General features: G+C 39.0%; 1 protein-coding gene and 3 non-coding genes across 5 annotated transcripts; all 4 read left to right on the forward strand.

The window, feature by feature from the left end:
* Positions 1 to 233: 233 nt before the first annotated feature.
* Positions 234 to 21,422, forward strand: arid4a (AT rich interactive domain 4A (RBP1-like)). Of its 2 annotated transcripts, none has more exons than XM_007251915.4 (25): positions 234 to 341; positions 1,835 to 1,884; positions 3,291 to 3,401; positions 4,190 to 4,255; positions 4,648 to 4,738; positions 4,876 to 4,955; positions 5,049 to 5,143; positions 6,259 to 6,391; positions 7,175 to 7,254; positions 7,381 to 7,457; positions 7,566 to 7,714; positions 10,712 to 10,784; positions 11,142 to 11,236; positions 11,553 to 11,650; positions 12,694 to 12,943; positions 13,868 to 14,148; positions 14,696 to 14,875; positions 15,375 to 15,459; positions 15,554 to 15,740; positions 15,836 to 15,898; positions 16,013 to 17,272; positions 17,417 to 17,521; positions 18,988 to 19,194; positions 19,307 to 19,453; positions 19,541 to 21,422. In XM_007251915.4, the coding sequence occupies exons 2-25, from the start codon at positions 1,879 to 1,881 to the stop codon at positions 19,642 to 19,644; spliced, it is 4,023 nt and encodes a 1,340-aa protein (XP_007251977.2). In that variant the 5' UTR covers positions 234 to 341; positions 1,835 to 1,878; the 3' UTR covers positions 19,645 to 21,422. The 2 variants fall into 2 exon arrangements, with proteins under 2 accessions (XP_007251977.2, XP_007251976.2); XM_007251914.4 differs by having other exon boundaries at positions 265 to 337.
* LOC125781146 (small nucleolar RNA SNORD53/SNORD92) lies at positions 10,295 to 10,376 on the forward strand. The gene has a single exon (XR_007424276.1). It is a non-coding gene; the product is annotated as a small nucleolar RNA SNORD53/SNORD92 (small nucleolar RNA).
* On the forward strand, positions 11,385 to 11,466 carry LOC125781148 (small nucleolar RNA SNORD53/SNORD92). The gene has a single exon (XR_007424278.1). It is a non-coding gene; the product is annotated as a small nucleolar RNA SNORD53/SNORD92 (small nucleolar RNA).
* Positions 14,311 to 14,392, forward strand: LOC125781147 (small nucleolar RNA SNORD53/SNORD92). The gene has a single exon (XR_007424277.1). It is a non-coding gene; the product is annotated as a small nucleolar RNA SNORD53/SNORD92 (small nucleolar RNA).
* Positions 21,423 to 21,646: the final 224 nt, after the last annotated feature.

Below are 21,646 nucleotides of genomic sequence, written 5' to 3' on the forward strand. Positions count from 1 at the left end.
ACCAATGAACAAGTCGAACAGCGCTCAACGAGACGCGTTTGCCCAATCGCAAGCCTGGAGCACGCTGTTTTAATTGTGGGGATTCGGCGCCGCTGCCAGCCAATTGGAGACAGCAGCTGGAAGCGCTGCTTTCATATCAGCCAATCCTTTCACGAGTCGAGCTTTGCCCTATAGAATTTAACACAACGTAGAGCCAATCACAATTCCAACAATGTGGCCACCGCGGTTACGGCGGCCAATGGGATTTCGAGAAACACAACCTTGGCTCAACAGCTTGTTATTTCGTTTATGCTTTGCAACCCGAGGCGAGTGGCGGTGAGCAGTCATATAGCTAGGAGTATGTGAGTATCTTTAAGTTACCTGAGATGAAACGTTTTAACAACTATTGGTCTTGTGGAAATCTGTAGTTGAGTAGTTGTGTGTTTCGACGGTCAGGGGAAAAAGTGCAGTTCGGCGTGTTTTCTGACTGTTTATCTGGCTAACGGAGGGATTAACACGACGAAAAAAATTGAATGGCAGTGACTGGGCTAGCCATCCAGCTAGCGTTAGTTAGTCAGTCAGTCGACCGACCTGCCGTATGAGTCGTGCTGCTTATAGGCGGCTTGTTGTCGCGGTGAGGGCAGCAGAGCTTAACGCTATCTTAGCTTACTAGTTCAAGTAACTGGCTTTGGTGGAGTTAACTAGCCAGCTTGGTTAGCAAGGGGATATTAGTTTAGGGTGTACGGACACCCGTTGGTTAGGCTGCTCAGCCTACTAGCTAACTTAGGTTAGCTACTAGCTAGTTACCGGACACTTTCCAGTCTGTGCCAGGTTAGCTAAACTTGTAGCTTAAGGTGAACTGTTTAAAAGAAGCTTCGCCACTAACTCGACATTGATCCGGAACTGGCTTTAGCTTTTTTGTTGGCTGAGCAACTAGTAGATTGTTAGTTAACTAGCTGAGTGAGAGAGGAAATGGGGTGGTTTAAAACGGCGATGTTTAGCTAAATAGTTAATAGTTTAAAAAAGGTTAAGTTAGTTAACCCTAGCATTGGCTGACGGACTGTGTGTTTTAGCTCGGGTTGTAAACTAACGTTAAGATAGCTAGGCTAGCTGCCTAGTTACCTAAAGAACAGGGCTCTCGGCCGACGTCCGTAGCACTAAAACAGTTAGCTAACAAACAGCTAGCTAGTTAGGTTATCTCCCCTGTTGATTGGTTGGTAATTATGTGCTTGTGTTTTCTGTGAAAAAATGTGACAGGAGTTGTTGTTGTTATTAGGTGGGTTTACACACACAGCGTTCTCAGCAGGCCGGTGTAGCTACTGCGAAAGCTCCTGACATGGTGCAGCAGCGCTCTGAGCTAGGCTAGCTAAGCTAGCTAACGCTATGATGGCGACGTGACACACTCCGACTGCGAGTAAAGCGGGAAGGAGGCACGCACTGTTCTGCGTGTTTCTCTGCCTCGTCCTGGCGCCACGGCTTCCCAAAAGACGGGGAAAGTTGAATAAAAAAGGTTGTGGCTCGTTGTTTCCAGAATTGTTTGGGTGAAAACGCGCTTAAAGAGCTTGCCTCACATTTTTTTTGCCATGAAGGGAGTGAGTGTGTGTGTGTGTGTGTGTGTGGAGGGGGGAGGCTGCACCGAGCTTGAAAAGAATGCGTGAGTAGTAGCTGGTAACTAGCTAGTCCTTTAGCCTGTTAGCAAACCTAGCCTGCTAGCGTTCCTCTGCACTGTGTTGTGCTGTTAGCAAGGTTAACTGTAGCTATATATTTATTATCTATCCAACTAACTTACTACATCTGAATTTTACCACCTTTTCACTCACTTCCCTTCCTCCACCTTTGTGTTCTTGTTTTGCAGCTATCAAAACCCATCGAGCTGGACTCCCTCAAATAGCCATCACAATGAGGGTAAGTCTGTTTAAGCCTGAACCTGAGGACTGAATCTTAACCTAGGTTAGCAGCGTAGCCGACGCCTCTCTTTCCAGAGCCGTTGACAAGTGGTTTACCTAGCTAGTTAACTGACTGTCCACAGCACGTGTGCTTATTTGTAAACGTGTAGTGCGTATTTTGTTTACATGTACCTACATGTCTCACACTCCCATTAGCTTTCTATATCTAGGCAACATTTCAACTATGATATGGTTGAACTGTCAGGTCAGTCCCAAATGAAGTGCTCAACGTTTGTGTAGCAGTAACAAAAGATTTTTCTGCTCAAGAAAGAAGTAGCTATAACTGATCAGTGACTGTTTATAGCAGTGTCAGTTGGATGTACCACTGTTGGTACATAAAGCATCCCAAGGTGATGTGCCAGATGACCTCAAAATTTGATGCATGCTCGAAAATATTAATGACTAAAATCAGTTAAGTGTTTACCTGTAAGACATTGTACACAAGCCCACACTTCATTTCTTTACTCTCACAACTAATGCTAACCATATACTAGACAACTGCGAAAAGACTTTTAACTGAAGACTGAAGTCTGACACAGTCTCACATCTAAAGACGACTCTCAGACGTTTTACTCACAGACTGCTTACTCACAGACTAGACACAGGCTAAGATTTTGCAAAGACTCGGGATCTTGCAGGGTCACTACACAGCTCCACCAGTTTTTCCTCCTTTCGTCCAATCCAGGAGATTTTTGTGCCATCACCAAAGTCTAATCCATGTCCAGTTTAGTAAACGTTCCCGCACTTGCCTTGCAGCTTTGTTTGTTGACATTGTTCACTTACTATTTGTGTGAGCCAAGTGTTAGTACTTATGAAAATATATAAAAAAACGATTGATTTTATCTGAACACCAGGATGAGAAAAAGACTGACTTAAATCCTTTAATCCTTACCACAACTACCTTACGCTGAACGATCACTATCGAGACCTCAACTTGGCTCTAGAAAGACTCTAATGATTATATGCAGACACTGGAAATTTGTCTGCGACAAAAAAAATGCTTAAAGATCATTTGGTGTAAGGTCAGTAAAGTAAGTAGAACATTTAGAAGTTCCTACATTACCTCATGCTTTTAGGTTTAATCTGTTAGGTTTGGCTCACCTCCAGATTGATGATCTTCCTAAGAGCATAGTGCTATCATGGTTATTACAACCAGAATATAAGATTAGCCAGGAGTTTTTTTTTTTTGTTGTGATGTCATTGATTTATTGTGTTTTTAACTCTCTTGACCTTCTTTTAACATTTCTACCTATTTCTGTTGGTTGTAAACTGTGATGGAATGCAAAGTTTGGTTTGGTTTGCTCTCTCTTGGTGTCCATCAAAATATGTTTGTCTGAATTTTGTGTTTCTGTTTTGTTTTTTTAGGTAGCAGATGAGCCTGCCTACCTGACTGTGGGAACGGATGTGAGCGCCAAATACCGGGGTGCTTTTTGTGAGGCAAAAATTAAGACTGTTAAGCGGATGGTTAAAGTTAAAGTAAGTATCTAATATTCTAAAGTGAAAAAAACCTTACTGATTAGAGCCAATTAGAGTACATTTTTGCTAAAGAATCTCCATTAAGGTCGGAGAAAGTGTAAGTCAGGTATTGTGCAAATGAATAGGCTAATATTTAAGTTTAATATCAGGTGACGCTGTAGTTGAACACTCATCTCTGTTTTCACTAGTGACACTGATCGTGTGGAGGCTTGTTCTGATAACCCTTGTTCATTGATGAGCATGATGCACTTTGCCCTAGCATTCTAGGAGTGTGTGGTGGCTTGCTTCTTCATTGTGTGTTTTTGGATATGTTTGTGGGGTTCATTTTTCTGTTACCCTTTTAAATACACATTTACCTGCATTGGTTTAATGTCTTTAGGATTTATAAATGTGTTTGTTTTAGCAAGTCCGTCTCATTTATGTAGACCTTTCTCTGCCCAAAGAATGATAACAATACTGCCTGTGAAGGCTGTTCGTTAGTTCAGTGGCTTGAAACATAAAAGACTAGTCTTTAAAAAAATAGTAACAATTAATTTGAGCATATGACTTTTGCCAGTGCTGTAGTTTCCTGTGGACAGAGAATTCAAAGGAGCCAAGTGCTGGGCTTTTCATTTGGCGCACACTGGGAAGCGCTTTGGTGACAGATCATGAAGTGCAGAGTGTGTCTGTTACACAACCAGATTATTTCACCTTGACTGAACTTATAACTTTCTCAGCATATCCCCTGTTCTCCCTGCCCCTACCTCTGACTCATCCACTCATTGAGTTTGTGCACTTTTTTGTTTTAGGTGGTGCTCAAAGCAGACAGTTCCTCACAAATTGTACAAGACGACCAGGTCAAAGGACCTTTGAGGGTAAGAGATTGAATTGTATTTCTCTTTAGTTGAGCAGCACAATATATTATTTCAATATTGTCATTGTAATGTGTGCATGCACATTAGCCACATTGTTTGTTTTTTAAATTGAAATAATTTATGCAGAAAAGCGAAGCTATTTTTTAAAAATATTATATGACCCTAGTGTCAGGTGTTCATCAAAGTCACCTTAACTAGTAGCAGTTGTTCTCTTTCTGCCCCAACCTCATTTTTAAAAAAAGAAATGTGTTGCTGTCTGTGATAATTGTATTTTCAAACTCAGTTTGTTTTGTAATATTTATGTTCATTTTAAGTGGTTTGTGCTTTGTTGTGTGACTTGTCAAGTGAGTCACACAGTGCAGTACAGTTTGTCATACTGTAATTTGTGTCAGGTTGGATCTACAGTGGAAGTGAAAAGTCCAGAAGGGGCGTCCAGTGAAGCTGTCATCAGTAAGCTCACAGATGCCAGCTGGTACACTGTGGGTGAGTACAGGCTTGCTTGACTAATTTACTTTTATCCCTGACCACTACGGCCATGCGAGTGGCACATCTATAACTAGTTTGCTATCATGTTATGTACCTTAAGTACCTTAATCAACTTGCGCTTTATATTTTTACAGTGTTTGATGATGGAGATGAGAAAACTTTGAGAAGAACCTCACTGTGTCTTAAAGGTGAAAGACATTTTGCAGAGAGTGAGGTAGGTCACCAGTGGGATGTAATAAACTAAATTAATGACAATTTTGTAATTGTAATATATGGAACTGATGTTTTTGTTTCATTTGTTCGACAGACCTTGGACCAACTTCCTCTTACAAATCCAGAGCACTTTGGCACTCCTGTTATTGGGAAGAAAACAAATCGAGGGAGAAGGTCTTCTCAAGCAGTGTAAGTTTTATTGGTGTTTGTTTGAGTATCAATCCACATGCTTTTTTTTGAGAGGCTGTTAAACTTTGTTACCAGTTGAGTTTTTATGTTTGGTTGCATTTGTGCTGATATTTCTCTTTCTCAGCCTGTTTTTTCAAAAGTATTTGTAGCACGAAGAAAATGATGGAAAGGTTGTGGATGTCGCTTAATAGAAGGGTGCTGTCACTTTCACTAGAATTACGCACACAAAAGAGTGCACTTTGTAAAATAAACAGGACACTTCAGCTGAATACCAGCTGGTGATTCAGTCTTTCTGCTGTTGGAATTACAAAAATTGCAAAATATAAATTCGCTTTCCTTTCTGGTTTTAAGGTCCGAAAGCATCATGTTAATATTATATTTTTTCTTGCAATGATTTAATGCTCTAACAGTTATCTGAACACTGTAATAGAACTTCAGGGGCACAGGGCTGTGCTCCCAAAACTGTTACTGTATTCGTGTGCATTACTGTTTGCATACATGAAATGTAGTTCGATGCATGATTGGTATATTGTTGGTATTCTCTTGCTCTGTTGACTCCCACCAGTATTATTAGTTTGTCCTGCAGCCCAAACACACTAGGTATTTTGACTGGTATTTTGTGTATTGGCTTCATTGGCTCTGTGGTTTACATTCTCAGTTTTTCCAGTGTTTTCTCTCTAGCACTCTACTTCTTTACTCAAGCACTCAAGTTTTGTTCCACTTAGGGAGATGTAATTGAATACAATTGTGAATTTGGAGAACAAAGATGAACCGTAATGTCCAAATGTTTGCGGACACCCCTTCTAATGAGTGTGTTCTGCTATTTGAAGTTTTACCCTTTGCCGACACAAATGTAAAAATGCTCATACAGCACATCTTGTCTCTGTAGAAAAGTATTGCCAGTCTTCTCTCAAGTTACAGAGAGCTTACAGTATGCAGCTTAAAACCTCCTGTCTCTTATTTATGTACATAAACTTTCCGAGACCTCATCTTGCCCAGGTGAATTTTTGCTGTTCTTGCTGCTCGTCTTGCTGTACTCCTCTGGGTGATTAATGTGATGTAATGAAAACTCATCATCTTTTCCTTCCGTATGTCATCTTTGTTGAATGATGCAGTGCGGAGGAGGAAAAGGAGTCTTCATCGAGTGAAGAGGAGGATGAGGACAGAAGAAGGCTAAATGATGACCTTTTGGGAAAAGTTGTTGTCGTTCAGAGTGGGTCAGACAAAGCATCCTGGTATCATGCCCTGGTGAGCTCAGTCAACCTTTCAGAAATTTTGTTATTTTATGTCTTTTAAGCTATATTGCCAGATTAGCAGTTTTGAAATAGTGTATGCCGTAAGGGCACAAGAACTGCATCACACGAGAAGAGTAATATTATTCTTAAACAACCACAGATTGTTTAGTATATGTGTTTTTTTAGAATAACTAGCTCCTCTGTGATTAGGATCCTCTGCCACATGCTTCTGGATCACGCAACAGTTATATTAATAATATACACTTACTGTACACCAAAGTAACTATCGCACAAACTGATTTTAGGAAGTAAGTGATAGCCTGTTCATTACATATTAAGCCTTTTTCACACTTTCAACCATGGTGACCCATTTCTTCACCAGTTCTGTTCTCAGAATTGCAGCCTTAAATGGTGTTTTCATGTAAAGGGTCCATGTTACTTTGAGTGTTTTGAGATTATAGTTCAGGACATTACAACTTCAGCAAGTACTTGTACAGCATTTTTATTTATGAGTTATATACAAAATTTGCTGCCTTGGCTTTTTCAAAGGAGAAAAATGAAAGCTTGAAGCTTCTTAAAATGGTATCCTTCATGTAGTTGTGCAGGTGGAGTACTGCCTCAGTCTTATAAATCAATATTTTGACGATCTTTGACACTTCAGTCCTATTATCCTATTTACTTACCATTAAAACCCCACTTTAAACCATTACAATTCAAAATGTTTTAAATGTATACACCAGTGATTGCTGAAACTTTGTATCTAAGAAATATTAAACTGCTTTTTTTCTGTCACAAGGTGGTATCACCCAGCTGCAATGATGACATAACTGTCAAAAAGGACCAATGCTTAGCGAGGTCGTTTTTCGATTCCAAATTGTAAGTTAAGCCATAAAATAAAATGTGTTTTGTCTTTTGTGATTTGTGCAGTATTTATCTTTTTCTAGATGTGACTTTATTTTTCTTTCTAACCATTTTCTAATTTGACTGTTCTTCCTTCTTTAGTTACACAGTGGCTCGAAGTGATGTTCGTGAAATGAGTGCAGACACAATCTCTAAATCAGAATTCTCTAATAAGAAAGGTATGCATGTATATTCTGCAGGTGTGTCTCTGCATACTTTGTGTTCCATTGCAAAAATCTCACGACATACTGTTGTTTTTTTTTTGTTGTTGTTTTTTTTGGGTGCAGGATTTGAAGAAGCACTTAAATTTCTTCAGACCACGCAGATTCCAGAGGGATGGAAGATGGATATGAGTGAGATTTTGGAATCATCCAGCAGTGATGATGGTGAAGGCAAGGAAAGTGAGGAAGAGGAGAAGGATCCAGAGCCAGAAGAGGTAAGATTTGATCTGGCATAAATGTTATCATCCTGTTGCATTTTTTATGTTAAAGATTGGATTGTCAGTTAGGCCTGTCACAATCATTTTGGACATTACTCTGAATTAATTGCAATAAACAGTGTTTAGTTTACCTTTAAATGTCTATTCAAATTCATATGCTAGCTTACTAATGCAGTTACTCCCTGTGTATGTCAGCATACTGCTTCATTCATGTAAGTGTAATGTAAATACATTGCAAGTATAGAGGTCAGAAAAATTCTAAACGTCAGTACATTTCTGGGTACCACTTTATAATAAGACTACCTTTATAAAGGGTTTATAAATGGTTTACAATTAGTTTATTAATGGTTACTAATTAGGTTGTAAATGCCTTAAAAACATTAATAATCAGTTATAACACATACGTAGAAAGAGCAACAATATAGACAGCTGTGGGTTCACTATTTGGCAAACAGGTCATTGCTGCCTTTTCTACGTATGTGTTATAACTGATTATTAATGATTTTTAGAGCATTTACAGCCTAATTAGTAACCATTAATAAACTAATTGTAAACCATTTATAAACCCTTTATAAAGGTAGTCTTATTTTAAAGTGGTACCCATTTCTGTTGTTTGATTAGCAGTTTTTATCATCTAGCAAGCTTTTATTTTGTTAGGTGTTTTTGGATTAGATATAACAGAACTTTTGCTAATTCATATCATAAAGTTAAATATGACCTCATTGACATGGACAGTTGCCCCAGTATAGGACTGAGTGTTTTTAGTATTGTGAGTAAATACTGTGGCAGTGCTAAATCTGTATTTATGTTGATGTGTAAAGACATTCCTTGTCTCTGACATCTCGTGGTTTGAAGCACCTTGAGTGAAGCCAGTGAATGGCCCCAGCATGTGGGAACACCCCCAGTTTCAGGACAACAATGTTTCATTCTTCCTGCTCCCAGTACTCGGACAAATGGTCATTTGCTTGGTTTCCGACACTGCTACCATGGCAACCTCTACTTCCTATGGTTGAAAAAGAGCTGTGCGGATTGGCTAAGGGCCAGCTGGGTTTGTGGGCAGGTCTGTATCTCAGGGCTGTGGCTCATCACAAGAGCTTCTCTTGCCTAGTGATTAAGTCTAGGAACTACAGAACAATAAGCTTGGCATCGCTTTTAGTGAAAATATTTTGAGAGAACTGTGTCTTGACAGCTGGTTTCAGTTTCATTTCCTGTGAATGATTTGTGGTGCTGATGTGCTTTTACTCAGTATACTCCATGTGTCCCTGTGGTTTGGGTCAGACAGCTGTCTTAAAAACCTGAAAGTCACAGACTTTTGGATGAAAAGCAAGTTTGTAGTTCTGTTTTAAATTCCAGTCCTACGAAAAGCAATGGAGCATTTAGTTAATCTCTTTTGTTTTTTGATATACTGAGATACTTGCTTTGCAGTTGAATTGATGGCAAACTGGTAATACTAGGTAGCTCTAGAGCCAATATCAACAAACTGCAGGATGTAATGTTGAGGGTGGGGAGTTTGGATTAGATTTTATGAAGTTTTCTAACAAATCCACAAACTCCTTTGCCATGTTAGCTGTGTGTTTCTTACTTGTCTTAGTGGAATGTTTTGAGTAGCTTGAGTCAGATGGCCTAGTTTTACAATCATACCTTTTTTATATACATATATACAGCTCTGGGGAGAAAATGTAGAGACCACTTCAGTTTCTGAATCAGTTTTTCTGATTTTGCTATTTATAGATATGTTTTGTTAAAATGAACATTGTTGTTTTATTCTGTAAACTACGGACAACAATTCTCTCTAATTCCAAATAAAATATTTAGAGCATTTACTTTAGCAGAAAATGAGAAATGGTTGAAATAAAGATGCAGAGCTTTCAGACCTCAAATAATCCTGTTTTTTAATCACAATTTTATCTTGGCATGTTCTCCTCCACAGTCTTACACTCTGCTTTTGGATAACTTTATGCCACTCCTGGTGCAAAACTTCAAGCAGTTCAGCTTGGTTGATTGCTTGTGATAATACTTCTTCCTCTTGATTTTATAGTTGTGTGTGTTTTTTTTTTTTTTTTTTAAATATTAAACAGATATTGGACTGAACCATATGCAAAGCTTTAAAGTTAGCATTTGAAGAGTAGTGGTTTTCCAATTCCATCAAGGCTTAAAGCTAACCTGCATTGCTTGATTCAGCATAACACAAAGACAAGGCATACTTGTTGGAGTTGCACAGAATATTGTTTTAGCTCATTGCAGTGTGTGCATGTGCAGTGATCTTGTTACAGGATGTGTGGTGTCATTCAAGGCAAATTTAATCCAACATATTCTGCCACAACCTTTTTTTTTCTTCCTCTGCAAACAAGTCTACCAGAGGCAGATAATATCTGCTCATTTTCATTAATTTATCTTTTATCAGTGGTACACTGAATGTGATGCTGTTATGTCTCTATTATGGATCACTGATGTGGGGAAATGTGCCTTTACTTTATAAATATCTATATCTGTGTATATTTTCAGTACAGTGCAGCTGTAATATATCTAAACTAAATAGCCTTTTTAAGATGTAGGTGAAATAGAACACACACAGGTTAAACATGATGATGACAGAGATTGGTTTCGCTTACTTGACTGATGTCATGTGAAGTAACATCTCTCTTGGCTGTCTGATTTAACTCAATAATAAATTGACATGAATAAGCGGTAATAATGCAGAGAGGTAGAAGGTATATAAACTGTTAATTTATAATGTGCAGGTTGAATCATGAATCTAATAATTCAGAAATGTGTGTGTTTGTGTATGGGTTACTCTTATTTGTTGATTTTAGTTTTTGAGGTTGTTGGTCATATGTTTAACAGTGTTTTGTTGCATATAATGTCAGAATTCATTCTTACTTGCTTCTTTTTTTCCCCCCATTCTACTCTACTGTAGATTATCTGGGCAAAGTCAAAAGCCTCTGCCTATATTTGTTGGTCATTAGCTTACACCTCTCCTCTTCTTGTCTGTAGCCTGATGATGAACCAGACCCAGAAGAGAGGGACCATTTCCTGCAGCAGCTTTATAAGTTCATGGAAGACAGAGGTATGGTGCAGTGTGTACAGCCACCAGGACAATTCCATTTTATACTTGTATTTGCATTAGAGGTATAAGATCACCATAATGTTTATACAAAAAAAATCATTATTGTGATGGCATTCATTTGTCTTTTTCCTCTATGGTTTTAGGGTATTTTGGATTCTTGATAAGTTTATTTTTAAAACTGAAAAAATACACATTTTCATTTCATGTAAAACTTACACTTTATTTTGTTGCAGCAGTATATTTTTGTGGTTAGTCATATCAAGACTATCATCGCTAAGTGGACAGACAGTTTTGTGAGATGTCCCGTGTGTCAGTTTTTGCATTCTGTGCTTATGTGAGCATCCTCTCTGCCCATAGGGACGCCAATTAACAAACCCCCTGTGCTGGGCTACAAAGACCTGAACCTCTTCAAGCTCTTCAGGCTGGTGTACCATCATGGGGGCTGTGATAATGTAAGCATTTTGGCATCTTTATTTTTCTCACTAACATTTAGATATGCAGAACTCTGTTGTTGTGTTTTCAGAGGGACTGTGAAATGAATGACTATACTTTACTGCTGTACGTTACTGGTCAGTATGTGGTGTGTTGCTAGGACGAGGATTAAAGTGATGATTACTGAGAATGGTTTCGCTTAATGTGCTGATGTTGAGTGATGTCTCAATTCTCTTGGCTATCTGATTCCCCATCCCCCTTGATGCACTGAACCACTGTACCCTGGGATGCTACATCTTGAAATTGTGTCATAATGTGGTGATGTTTCTGTTGCAGATTGAGAGTGGTTCAATATGGAAACAAGTCTATATGGATTTGGGAATTCCTGTACTAAACTCAGCTGCCTCTTATAATGTGAAGACTGCTTACAAAAAGTAAGTACCCCTGTGCAGTTCACTGAATGTGCAGTGTGTTTGCAATGTGCTTACTCAGAGACGACACAGCTGCAGTATCTGGGACCTCTGTGTCTCTGAGAAAATGCAGTGTATGTTTTTTTTTTTTTTTTTTTTTAACTTACATTCTTCAGGGATTTTACTTGAGCCACATACCTACCTTAGCATAGTTAGCAAACTGTAAGGTTATGGCTTCTTAGATCTGTCACATTGTAAGATGAAATGGTTCCCTCATTATTGGCTCTTCTGTTAGATTTTAGGGGGGGGGTCCGCTATATTAGGACCTGTGTGGATGTATAATGACTTTTTAAAATTAATTTTAAAAGCTGTCTGACTAACTTGTACCCACCTGGAAAGATGTGGACAGACACTAGGATGTCCACATCTTTCCAGGTGGGTACAAGTTAGTCAGACAGCTTTTAAAATTAATTTTAAAAAGTCATTATACAGACTCTGAGCCTGCTAGTGATTTTGGCCATAACCCCCTTATTCTGTCACTTGCGAGTAAAAAGAGTACCAGAAAGTGATTCGATTTATATTGTGATGCATATCGATATCAGCTGATATGGAAAACTATACCGGGATAAGATTTTTTTTTTTCCCCATATCATCCAGCTCTAGTGATCAATGAAATGCTGTCAGCGACAAAAAAATGGACTTAAATTGTACTTTATGTACTAGGTATAAGTGGAAAAAAAACCTTGCTTGGCCTTAAGAAGCTCTTCATCTGTACTTTGAAGTGATGGTCAAATGTGTTCTTGACCTTTTATATGTTTTATATAAACATATAAAAGGTCCCCCCCCAAACCCTATGAGCTTTTTTTTTGTATGATTATCTCTCTCATTTGCATAATCATCTACAAGCTAGCAGGTTCTGGCCAAGAAATGTCTTATTTTAATTGTCCAGCGACGTTTAGCCTGACAAAAAGGTGGAAAAATATTTAGGTCACTGCAATATATTTGTCATTATTGCTTAGTTTGAAATCCAGTGTGGTACTGTTTTGTAAAATATATTTTTTCCCCAGATACTTGTACGGCTTTGAAGAGTATTGCCGGTCGGCAAAGATCCAGTTTAGGACAGTGCACCATAATGAGCCCCGTCCAGTCACCGAGCCAGAGATGAGTGTTGGGTCCGAAAAGGAGGAGGAATGTGAGGAAAAAGTAGATCAGACCCCAAAGACAAAAGCTGAGCCTGAACAAGACAAAGACAAAGCTGACGGAGACGAGTCTGATGCAGATGAAGAGAAAATTCACAAAGAGATGTGCTCTCCTAGGGTGAGTAACTGCTGTGGGTCAAAGAATGAACAAAAAGGGGCAGGTATGTTGTACTCAGATGGTGTTGGGCCACCCTTTTGGATAGCTTTTTTTTATTATTTTGTTGGGGCAACTTGACATGATGATACCAGAGAATGGTTTCGCTTTCATGACCTGCTGACATGTGATGTTACATTTCTCTTGGCTATCTGACCTTCCCCTATGTTATTAGCTAAACATTTAGACTGCTTAAATAAAAAAAATAGCAGCTTTGTGTAATGTGTCTTGTATTTCATTATTTTATATGTTCAAGCTGTTTGTTTTTCTTCTGAATGTGTGCAAACTGCTATCCGCACCACTTGTGAAATGTGCGTTGATTGCCAGGTGGATGTAATAATACATATGTGATCTTGGCTAGTTGAGGAGAGCATGTATGCTTTAGATTTTTAAATGCTGGTACCGACACACCTGAAAGACCAATTTAGGCTGACACCAGACTGTTCTATGCTAAACCTTTTTTTGATGGGTCAGGTTTTCAGATTGATATTATGCTGTTTTTGTTCAGAAACAGAGAAAACTAGCCTTTATTGGAGGGAATAGTATAGCCATGGTGATACTTAGGGGATGTGCATCGCACAAGTTGGAAACTTCATATGACCCATGATTACTCAGATTACTGCTTATCTACAAACACAGCAGTAAACAGTGTCTCGCAGTTCATTAAATATAATGTGAAAGTAATGTGTGAATTTCATATGTTCAGTGTGAAAGCAGCTTTACATTGCAGTACATTGTTCCAGTTAACCAGGACAAACTTTACTCTATTTTTTTATATATATAAGATTTTATATCAATCACCAATAATATATATATGAATGAACCAGTACAAAACATTTTGAAGTGGTAAGTTGAGTAATCATGTAATGTTGTGCTATTCCTTGTCAGGGACGGCGGCGTTGTGTGGCAACTCCTGGAAAAGCTGAAGGAAAAGATTCTGTCAAACCGGAGAAGGTGAAGGAGGAAAAGAAGAAGGAAGAGGTGCGTGGAGGAGGAGGAGAAGGCAGCGGAGAGGAGGAGAAGGAGAAACCAGAGGCAGAAAATCCAGTAAAGAGGCGCAGCCGGCGCCATGAAGAGTCTGACAAAGATTCTGAGGAAGAGGATCAGGACGACGAAGAAGATGATGAGGAGGAGGAGGATGATGTTGAAAGATCCAGGCTCAGAGAGAGGTAAATCATTAATCTGCTAGAAATAACCAGTGGTTCTTTGAATTTTGGTGGTTAATAAACACTAATTTAGATTTAACTGCTGAATCAGTAAATATTTTGCAGTGATAAATTATTCTTTTATAAGGTCCTAACTTGCGGTGGGCACTGTAACCATAGCAGGAGCAAAAATGATGATGCCAGAGAAAAGTTTCGCTTATTTGACTGATGTCATGTGATGTTGCATTTCTCTTGGCTGTCTGATTAGCGTTTGTGATTAGCCTAGCTACTTATTCTGCTTTTTGCTGTCTGTTATAACCAGCAATTATTATAATTATTTCCTTATTTTAAAATATGACTATAAAGGTGTTAGTTTAAGATGGCTTGCATGATTTTGCGACAGTGTACATAGTGCAGTTGGATACTTTGTTATAATCCAGGACTCTGGTTCGTTAATGTATTCATTTGGTAGTATATTTGTCATATTTAGCATTACTAAATTATGTTGGTTCTAGTCTTTTCTGACAAAACAAAAATATTTAAAAATATGTATTCTATTAATGCATCACAGAGAGGACCGAGAGGATGAAGATGGGTGTGAAGAATCTGAGCACTCTATCACTGGCACAAAAGTCAGAGTGAAATATGGCAAGGGGAAAACACAAAAAATCTATGAAGCCAACATTAAAAGCACAGAGACTGATGATGGAGAAGTCCTCTACCTGGTCCATTACTATGGATGGAATGTGAGGTGAGTATTAAAGCATAAATGGATTTAAATGATTCATGTATTGCTTTAGATTCTGTAGTGTTAATTTTTGATAGTAAACCAGAGTTAGCATGGGCATACTGGTCTGCAGATATGTGTGATTAACTGTGCTGTGAAATATTCCTCCTATAATCATAAACTCTTTTGTCAGTTCTACACAGGTGTTACAGCATTTGTTGCTTGTACACATTAATGAGCCTTGGCCACCCAACGCTCATTCCTCAGTTGATTATTTGGAGTGTTTGGCTGTAGTTATTTAATACAACTGACCCAAAGCGCTCTACAAGCCCTTCTGTTTTGCAGATGCCATGCCGTCATTTGGCCATAACAAGGTTCCTCAGGTCTTTGTCATGTCCATTGCTGGAACTTGCTGTTTAGGATTGTCTAATATATGTTCTAGGCTGTTGTTATAGGGATAAGCAATGATATTTGGTTCATCAGTGGTCTTAATGTTTTGTTTGTGCCTATTTTTTCATAACAGATATGATGAGTGGGTCAAAGCAGATCGAATTATATGGCCTGTTGATAAAGGAGGGACAAAGAAAAAACAGAAAAAGAAAGTCAAGGTATGTGATTTTTAAGTTAGATTTTTTTTGTGTATGCTCTAAAAGCATCTTTTTTCAGAAGATAGGTCTGATAACTGTATGCCATTCTTAACAGAACAAAGATGATGGTGAGAAGGAGGAGGACAAGCAAACCAAAACAGGTGTGAGGCGTGGTCGTCCTCCTCTAAAGTCCACCCCACCAAGCACCTCTCGCAGTGTATCCAAAACCCCCAGCAGTGAGGGACGAATGAGCAACAAAAACTCTCGTTCCACAGACCCTTCTGCTCTGCCCAACGGAGAGGGTAAGAATATTAAATCCCAGTCAGATAAACTGGCTTTATCAAGAGCTCAGGCATTGTTGTACTGTTGTTTGATTCAATTTTGACTTTTCTGACAGGAACCCCTCGCAGACGCACAAGGAGATCTTCTGGGATGTACGATTCTGATCGGGCATCCAATGGTATGTCAGTGGAGTGCTTAATTTTGGCACATCGGCCCCCTCCTAAAATGAACTATTTTTAAGATGTTAAACTTATTGAGTTTGAATCTGAATCAAAGCCTTTTTTCTTTGCAGACTCTGGGAATTCATCAGAGGACAGTGAGTGTGAGGACTCTCCTGAGAAGAAGCCTGAATGCACAGAGACAACTGACCCTGCCACAGCACGAAAGCTAGAGGAGGAAGAGGAAAGGCAAGAGGAAAAAGAACGGATAGAGGCAACCCAGGCTGTACCAGAGTGTCCTAGCAGTCCCCCGGAGAAACCTGCACCCCAGGAAAGAAGTGAGGTGGAGAAGCCTGAGGAGGATATGGCCCTGTCACCCGAGTCTGATGACAAATCTCCCAAATCAAGAGGTAAAAGGGCTCGTCAGAGAGAACCAGAGTCTGAGGATCCCACACCACTGCCTGCCACTCCCAATCACACTGAACCTGAGGTACCCTGCACTCTTGTGCGCCAAGCTAAGAAGCCTCAGGAGACTGTGTACAGCAGTCCTGTAGAACGAATGCCTGAGAAGGCAGATTCAGACACAGACTCTGCTACTGAAGATGTTAGCCCTCCAGAGAGTACCTGCATAGCCAAGCGCAAAGCTACTGAGCAGCGAACACCTGACAAGAAAGTTCGTCTTGAGCGCAAAGAGGAACCTAAGACTTTGTCTCAGCCAAAGACTCTGTCACCAGAGAAGAGAATAGACACAGATAAATGTACAGAGTCTATGGAGGAAGTAGAAGATGCACTTGCTACAGTTGCTGCAGTAGCAGCTGCAGCAGCTGCTGCAATAATAGTAGAAGCTCCAACTGAAGAGCCAGAGGTCAAATCAGAAATGCCCTCTCTCACCAGAGAAGTCCAGGTTCGAATGGAACCTCTTTCAGGGTTGTGCACATTAGAGGACCCTTCAGGGGTCACAGATGAGGAACTGATGCCCCAAATAGGCCCAGAGGCACTTGTCTGTCATGAGGTGGATCTGGATGACCCTGAAGAGAAGGACAAACCATCAGGAGAAGAGTTACTGGTGAGGAGAGAAGAGAAAGCTGCTTCGGTTCTGTCAGCAGCTCAGAATCAGAGTCTACAGCCCCTACAGCCTTTACAACCTCTGCAGCCTGTCTCCCACCTCCCTCACAGCCTAGCGGGAGCTCCTCAGCTTTGCTCGCCATCGTCTACCCCCAGCCCAGATGAGTCCCACAGCATCAAGAGCGAGAGTGATGCCACAATTGAGGTGGACAGTGTGGCCGAGTCGCAGGAGGGGATTGGAGAGAATGGATCCCCACATGGGTTTGATGCGAGTGCCAGCTCTAGCAACTCTAGTATCTCCCTTCAGGAGAGGGACAGCAAGGACAGAGGTTTGTATTTCTCTCTTTCTCCTTCTGCACATAAATTGTCATGTTTTCAATTGTAGAGGTAGATTGCAATATACCAATAATAATAATGGCAAGATTTTTTTTTGTCCTTTGTACATTTAACTAACTTTTTTGTTGTTTCTGCAGGTCAGAAAAGGTTGCTGGACTGCAACATGATCTCGCCTCCAAAGAAGCTGAAACGCAACCAGAAACGGCTGAGTGCAGCCTCCACTGCAGAAAAGAATGGTGCAGGTCAGTATACTGTTTTAAGGCAGTGGTACGTAAACATTCTGATACATAATATACTTTTTGGGCTTTAAATGTGTTGGGGATAAACCTGTCAACAAAAAGATGTTGTGGACAATAGAGACCATTAAATGCGTCTGATATAATGATAATAAAATAACATAAAGCATTCATACTCTCTTATAGGCCACACATTTGTTATTAATCAGACCTGTTTTTTTTTTTTGTTTGTTTTTGTTTTTTAACCTACTGCAGTCCACATTGTGTGTATGGAGTCAGTTATTAAAACATTGATTAGTCATTGCATGAATTACTAAATTACTGTTCACTGTCTATGTGAACAAACGTACAAATAAACACATTAAACAATATCATGATTATCAAAAATGATCGAGGTACTGTCCATGTATTATACATTAAGTCAATAATGTAAATATGGTGACAGGCCTAGTTGTGGATACACACACAAGGTTAAACAAGGTTTGTTTTCATGCATGAACATGTTTTGTTAAGCCCTAGCTTTAAAACCACACAATTAAAAAAAAAATGTTTTGCAGCTTCTGAGAATTTGTTTGGCTATTTTGTCCTGTTAATGGCAAGAAAGTGTCCCAAACACCCTTAAATCCCCCTAGATGGTTTTAATTAAATTTAGCTAAACTGCTTATATTAATGCTGCACAAAATATATAATATTAGCATCACCATCACAATAACAGTATTGTGGAAATGAGTATGAATATACATTTAAAATACCAACTTTACAATTATGTTGATGGTATACTACCTCTAGTAGCGAGAAAGACATTTTATTATTTTAGATACAGCGCTAGAAAAAAATTAGAACATTAAACGTTTCTTTGATTTTACCAAATTGGAAACCTCTGGAATATTATCAAGACTAAGATGATCACAGGCCATCAAACCAAGATGAACTGCTTGAATTTTTGCACCAGCAGTGGCATAAAGTTATCCAAAAGCAGTGTGTAAGACTGGTGGAGGAGAACATGCCAAGATGCATAAAAACTCTGATTAAAAACCAGGGTTATTCCACCAAATATTGATTTATGAACTCTAAAAACTTTATGAATATGAACTTGTTTTCTTTGCATTATATGAGGTCTGAAAGCTCTGCATCTTTTTTGTTATTCAGCCATCTTTATTTGACTTAAACATGTACAACTCTGGAAACAAAATAAGAGACCATTTCAGGTTCTGAATCATTTCCTCTGATTTTGCTATTCAAGGGAAGAGAAATGTTCCAGTTAATGCCATGGATTAATATGACTGGTACACTGAATGCAGAGAGATGTTGCCTGCTGTGTGTGTTCAGGGGTTTTGAGAATATGAATATTATAATTTGGTGATTATGATGAGCGTTTTATTTTTGGACAGTAGTTCATAGCCGATTTGCTTATTTGGATCTCGATCATTATGCAGTGATGTTGACTCGCGTCTTCCTGCATCTGCTTTCAGGTCACAGTAGTGACAGTGAAGATCTGCCAGCCATGGACACCTCGAATAAGCTGACTCCAGTAAAACACTCCAGCCTGGCCAAAGCCCAGAAGCATTCTCGCTCTCCTGGACTTGTGTCTCCCAGCAGTAAAGAGATGGAGAAAGATAAGCACAAAGACAAGCATGGCTTCCACGCTGCACGAGCATACAAATGGACCTTCCAGCTGAGTAAGTTATTCTGCTCCCTTTTAAAGATCAGTGTAGGGGGATTATGTTCCTGTAATAGATCCTTTTTTTATTAAGTCAGTTTTTTCTTAATATTTACTGTGTACTTCTACAGATGAGCTGGATAACATGTCCAGTGCTGAGAGAATTGCATTCCTACAAGATAAACTGCAAGAAATCAGGAAATACTACATGTCGTTGAAATCTGAGGTGGCCTCTATTGACAGGAGGAGGAAAAGATTAAAAAAGAAGGAGAGAGAAGGTAATATGAGAGATTTCAGGATTTAGAAATTAACTGGTATTACATTTTATATAATCATATAACCATTGTTTTTCTTCTGCTTGACAGTGTCCCACACCACAGCCTCCACCTCATCTGGCTCATCAGACACAGGCATGAGTCCCTCCTCAGCCTCCCCTACCCAGAACACTGTGGCTGTCGAGTGCAGGTGATAGATACCTTGCCTCTTTTCCCCCTCACCCTGCTCACCTCTGCCTTCTCAGCATTCTGCTGCCTCCATGGAGACGTGCAAACTGATGAGCCAGAGCAAGCAGCCAATAGCACTCGACTGCCTCGCCTCCTTCTCCATACTTCAGTCTCCTGATCCCACCTTGTGGCCACTCCCCCTCCTGCACTTTGTACACTTATCCTGCCTCTCACACCCTCTCGCTGCCACTTTCATTATCAGAAAACAGACTCCATGTGAGGGTTGAATGTAATTTAAAAAATATAAATATATATACAGTCTAACTAACACGCATCCATCCACAGACAATGGCACTTTTCTCTACTTTCTCAAAACAGAAGTCCCGAACAGAAACCACCTCTTACAGCCTGTATATTATGGGCTGGTTTGGATGCAGTAATCGGTCGCTCATATTCTTCTAAAACATGGTAAAATCCCAGAGAAAATATCCCTGTATAGGTATGGTCACTTAACCAGCTGGACATGGTTAGCAAAAAAAAAAAAAGGTCAATTTTGTGCGCTTGCTCCATCCGAACTGCCAAAGTACATGTGTTACAGCAGAGTGCCCTATTTTGGAAAAGTGGGACAAAGTCAATTGCAAAAGGGAATGTAGTTTACTGAAAACTGCAGCTGGTGTCTTCCACTCTTTGTAGTGTGTGAGCACAGATAATTATGCAAATCTATTTTTGTTGTCTTTTTAAGATTAAAAAAAAAAAAAAACATGAAAAATGTTTACAGTGGAAACAGGACAAATGTTTTCAGTGGACTAATTTCCTTTGCGGTTGTATTTTGTCTTTTTATATGTAATTGCAGAGTTTTTATTTTAGTATGAAAGATTTCAAAAGGTATATATCACAGCCGTGAAATTATTTAAGGAAATATTTCTAGGTCTGAAATTTTGTGTACAATAAAGGTATTATCTTGCAACTTGTTAAGTATATTTATTCAGTCAGTGGACAGCATTTTTGTATTTTTTACAAGATGAAATCAATCTTCCCACATTCATTTGGTCCATGGGAAAGGTTAATAAAAGAATGTTGTGGGTTTATCTAGCAAGTATAGACTGTGAAGTCACAATTGGGTAACTACTGTGCAGTAAAATTGTAAATCTCTCCCACACTTGTTCTCTTCCCTCCCAACCTTTTACCATTCGGGCCCAATGTTCTCAATGTATTTTGAGACCTTTATGAAACACCATACCTTGGTGACCTTCCCTGCCTCTGTTCAGAATTCCTGGTACTTGTATTGTTAATTTAAACATTTTATTAATATGTTTCAACAATGAGTTCTCAACAATGAAATAAAAGTTGCTCAATGGACATGTCTGTTTAGCCCAGGGGTTTCTTACTGTGTTTCTTTTGTATATAGATCTTCCAAAACCATGTATTTGAAAAATACATTTTACACAAACTGTAAATGATTTATATTATTTTTAAACAAAACAACTTTGTATATTAAATTCTTTTTTTCTATGTCAAGGTTGGTAGAAGCATTACCACATCTTTCTTTACTGTATATAATCAACCACTGGTCATTAACAGGAGCCTAAACTTAAGCCCTCTAGGAATATTTTAAAACCCACTCGTATGTTGAACATTAATGCTGTAGGCTATGATCACTGAAAATAACAAACTTGCTTCCCTGTAAGGTTTATTCATGGATTCCTGGGCAAAGGAATGAAGGTATTAGGTTCCTGAACAAAGCCATTGTATCTTTTGTGTAAAATAAGAGTTCTTCTCATTTCTAATAAAGTTTTGAAATATTCCTGTGCTTTCATTTTTATTTATCTTTGGTCATTTTGCTTACAATATAGAGTAGGTAGGACTAGCAGAGGTGCTACAGTTTTTTCCTAAAGCAAAACAAAGAGTAAAGTTGCCTAAAGATGAAAAATGTTTTACTTTAAAATTCATTTTGAGCTCATTTACACTTGGCTAATAAATATGCATTTACACATGGTAGTCAAAAGTGTCTCTGGTTAGACTGCACTT

This window comes from Astyanax mexicanus, chromosome 14, assembly GCF_023375975.1.
Source record: "Astyanax mexicanus isolate ESR-SI-001 chromosome 14, AstMex3_surface, whole genome shotgun sequence".
In the NCBI taxonomy this organism is placed as follows: Eukaryota; Metazoa; Chordata; class Actinopteri; order Characiformes; family Acestrorhamphidae; genus Astyanax; species Astyanax mexicanus.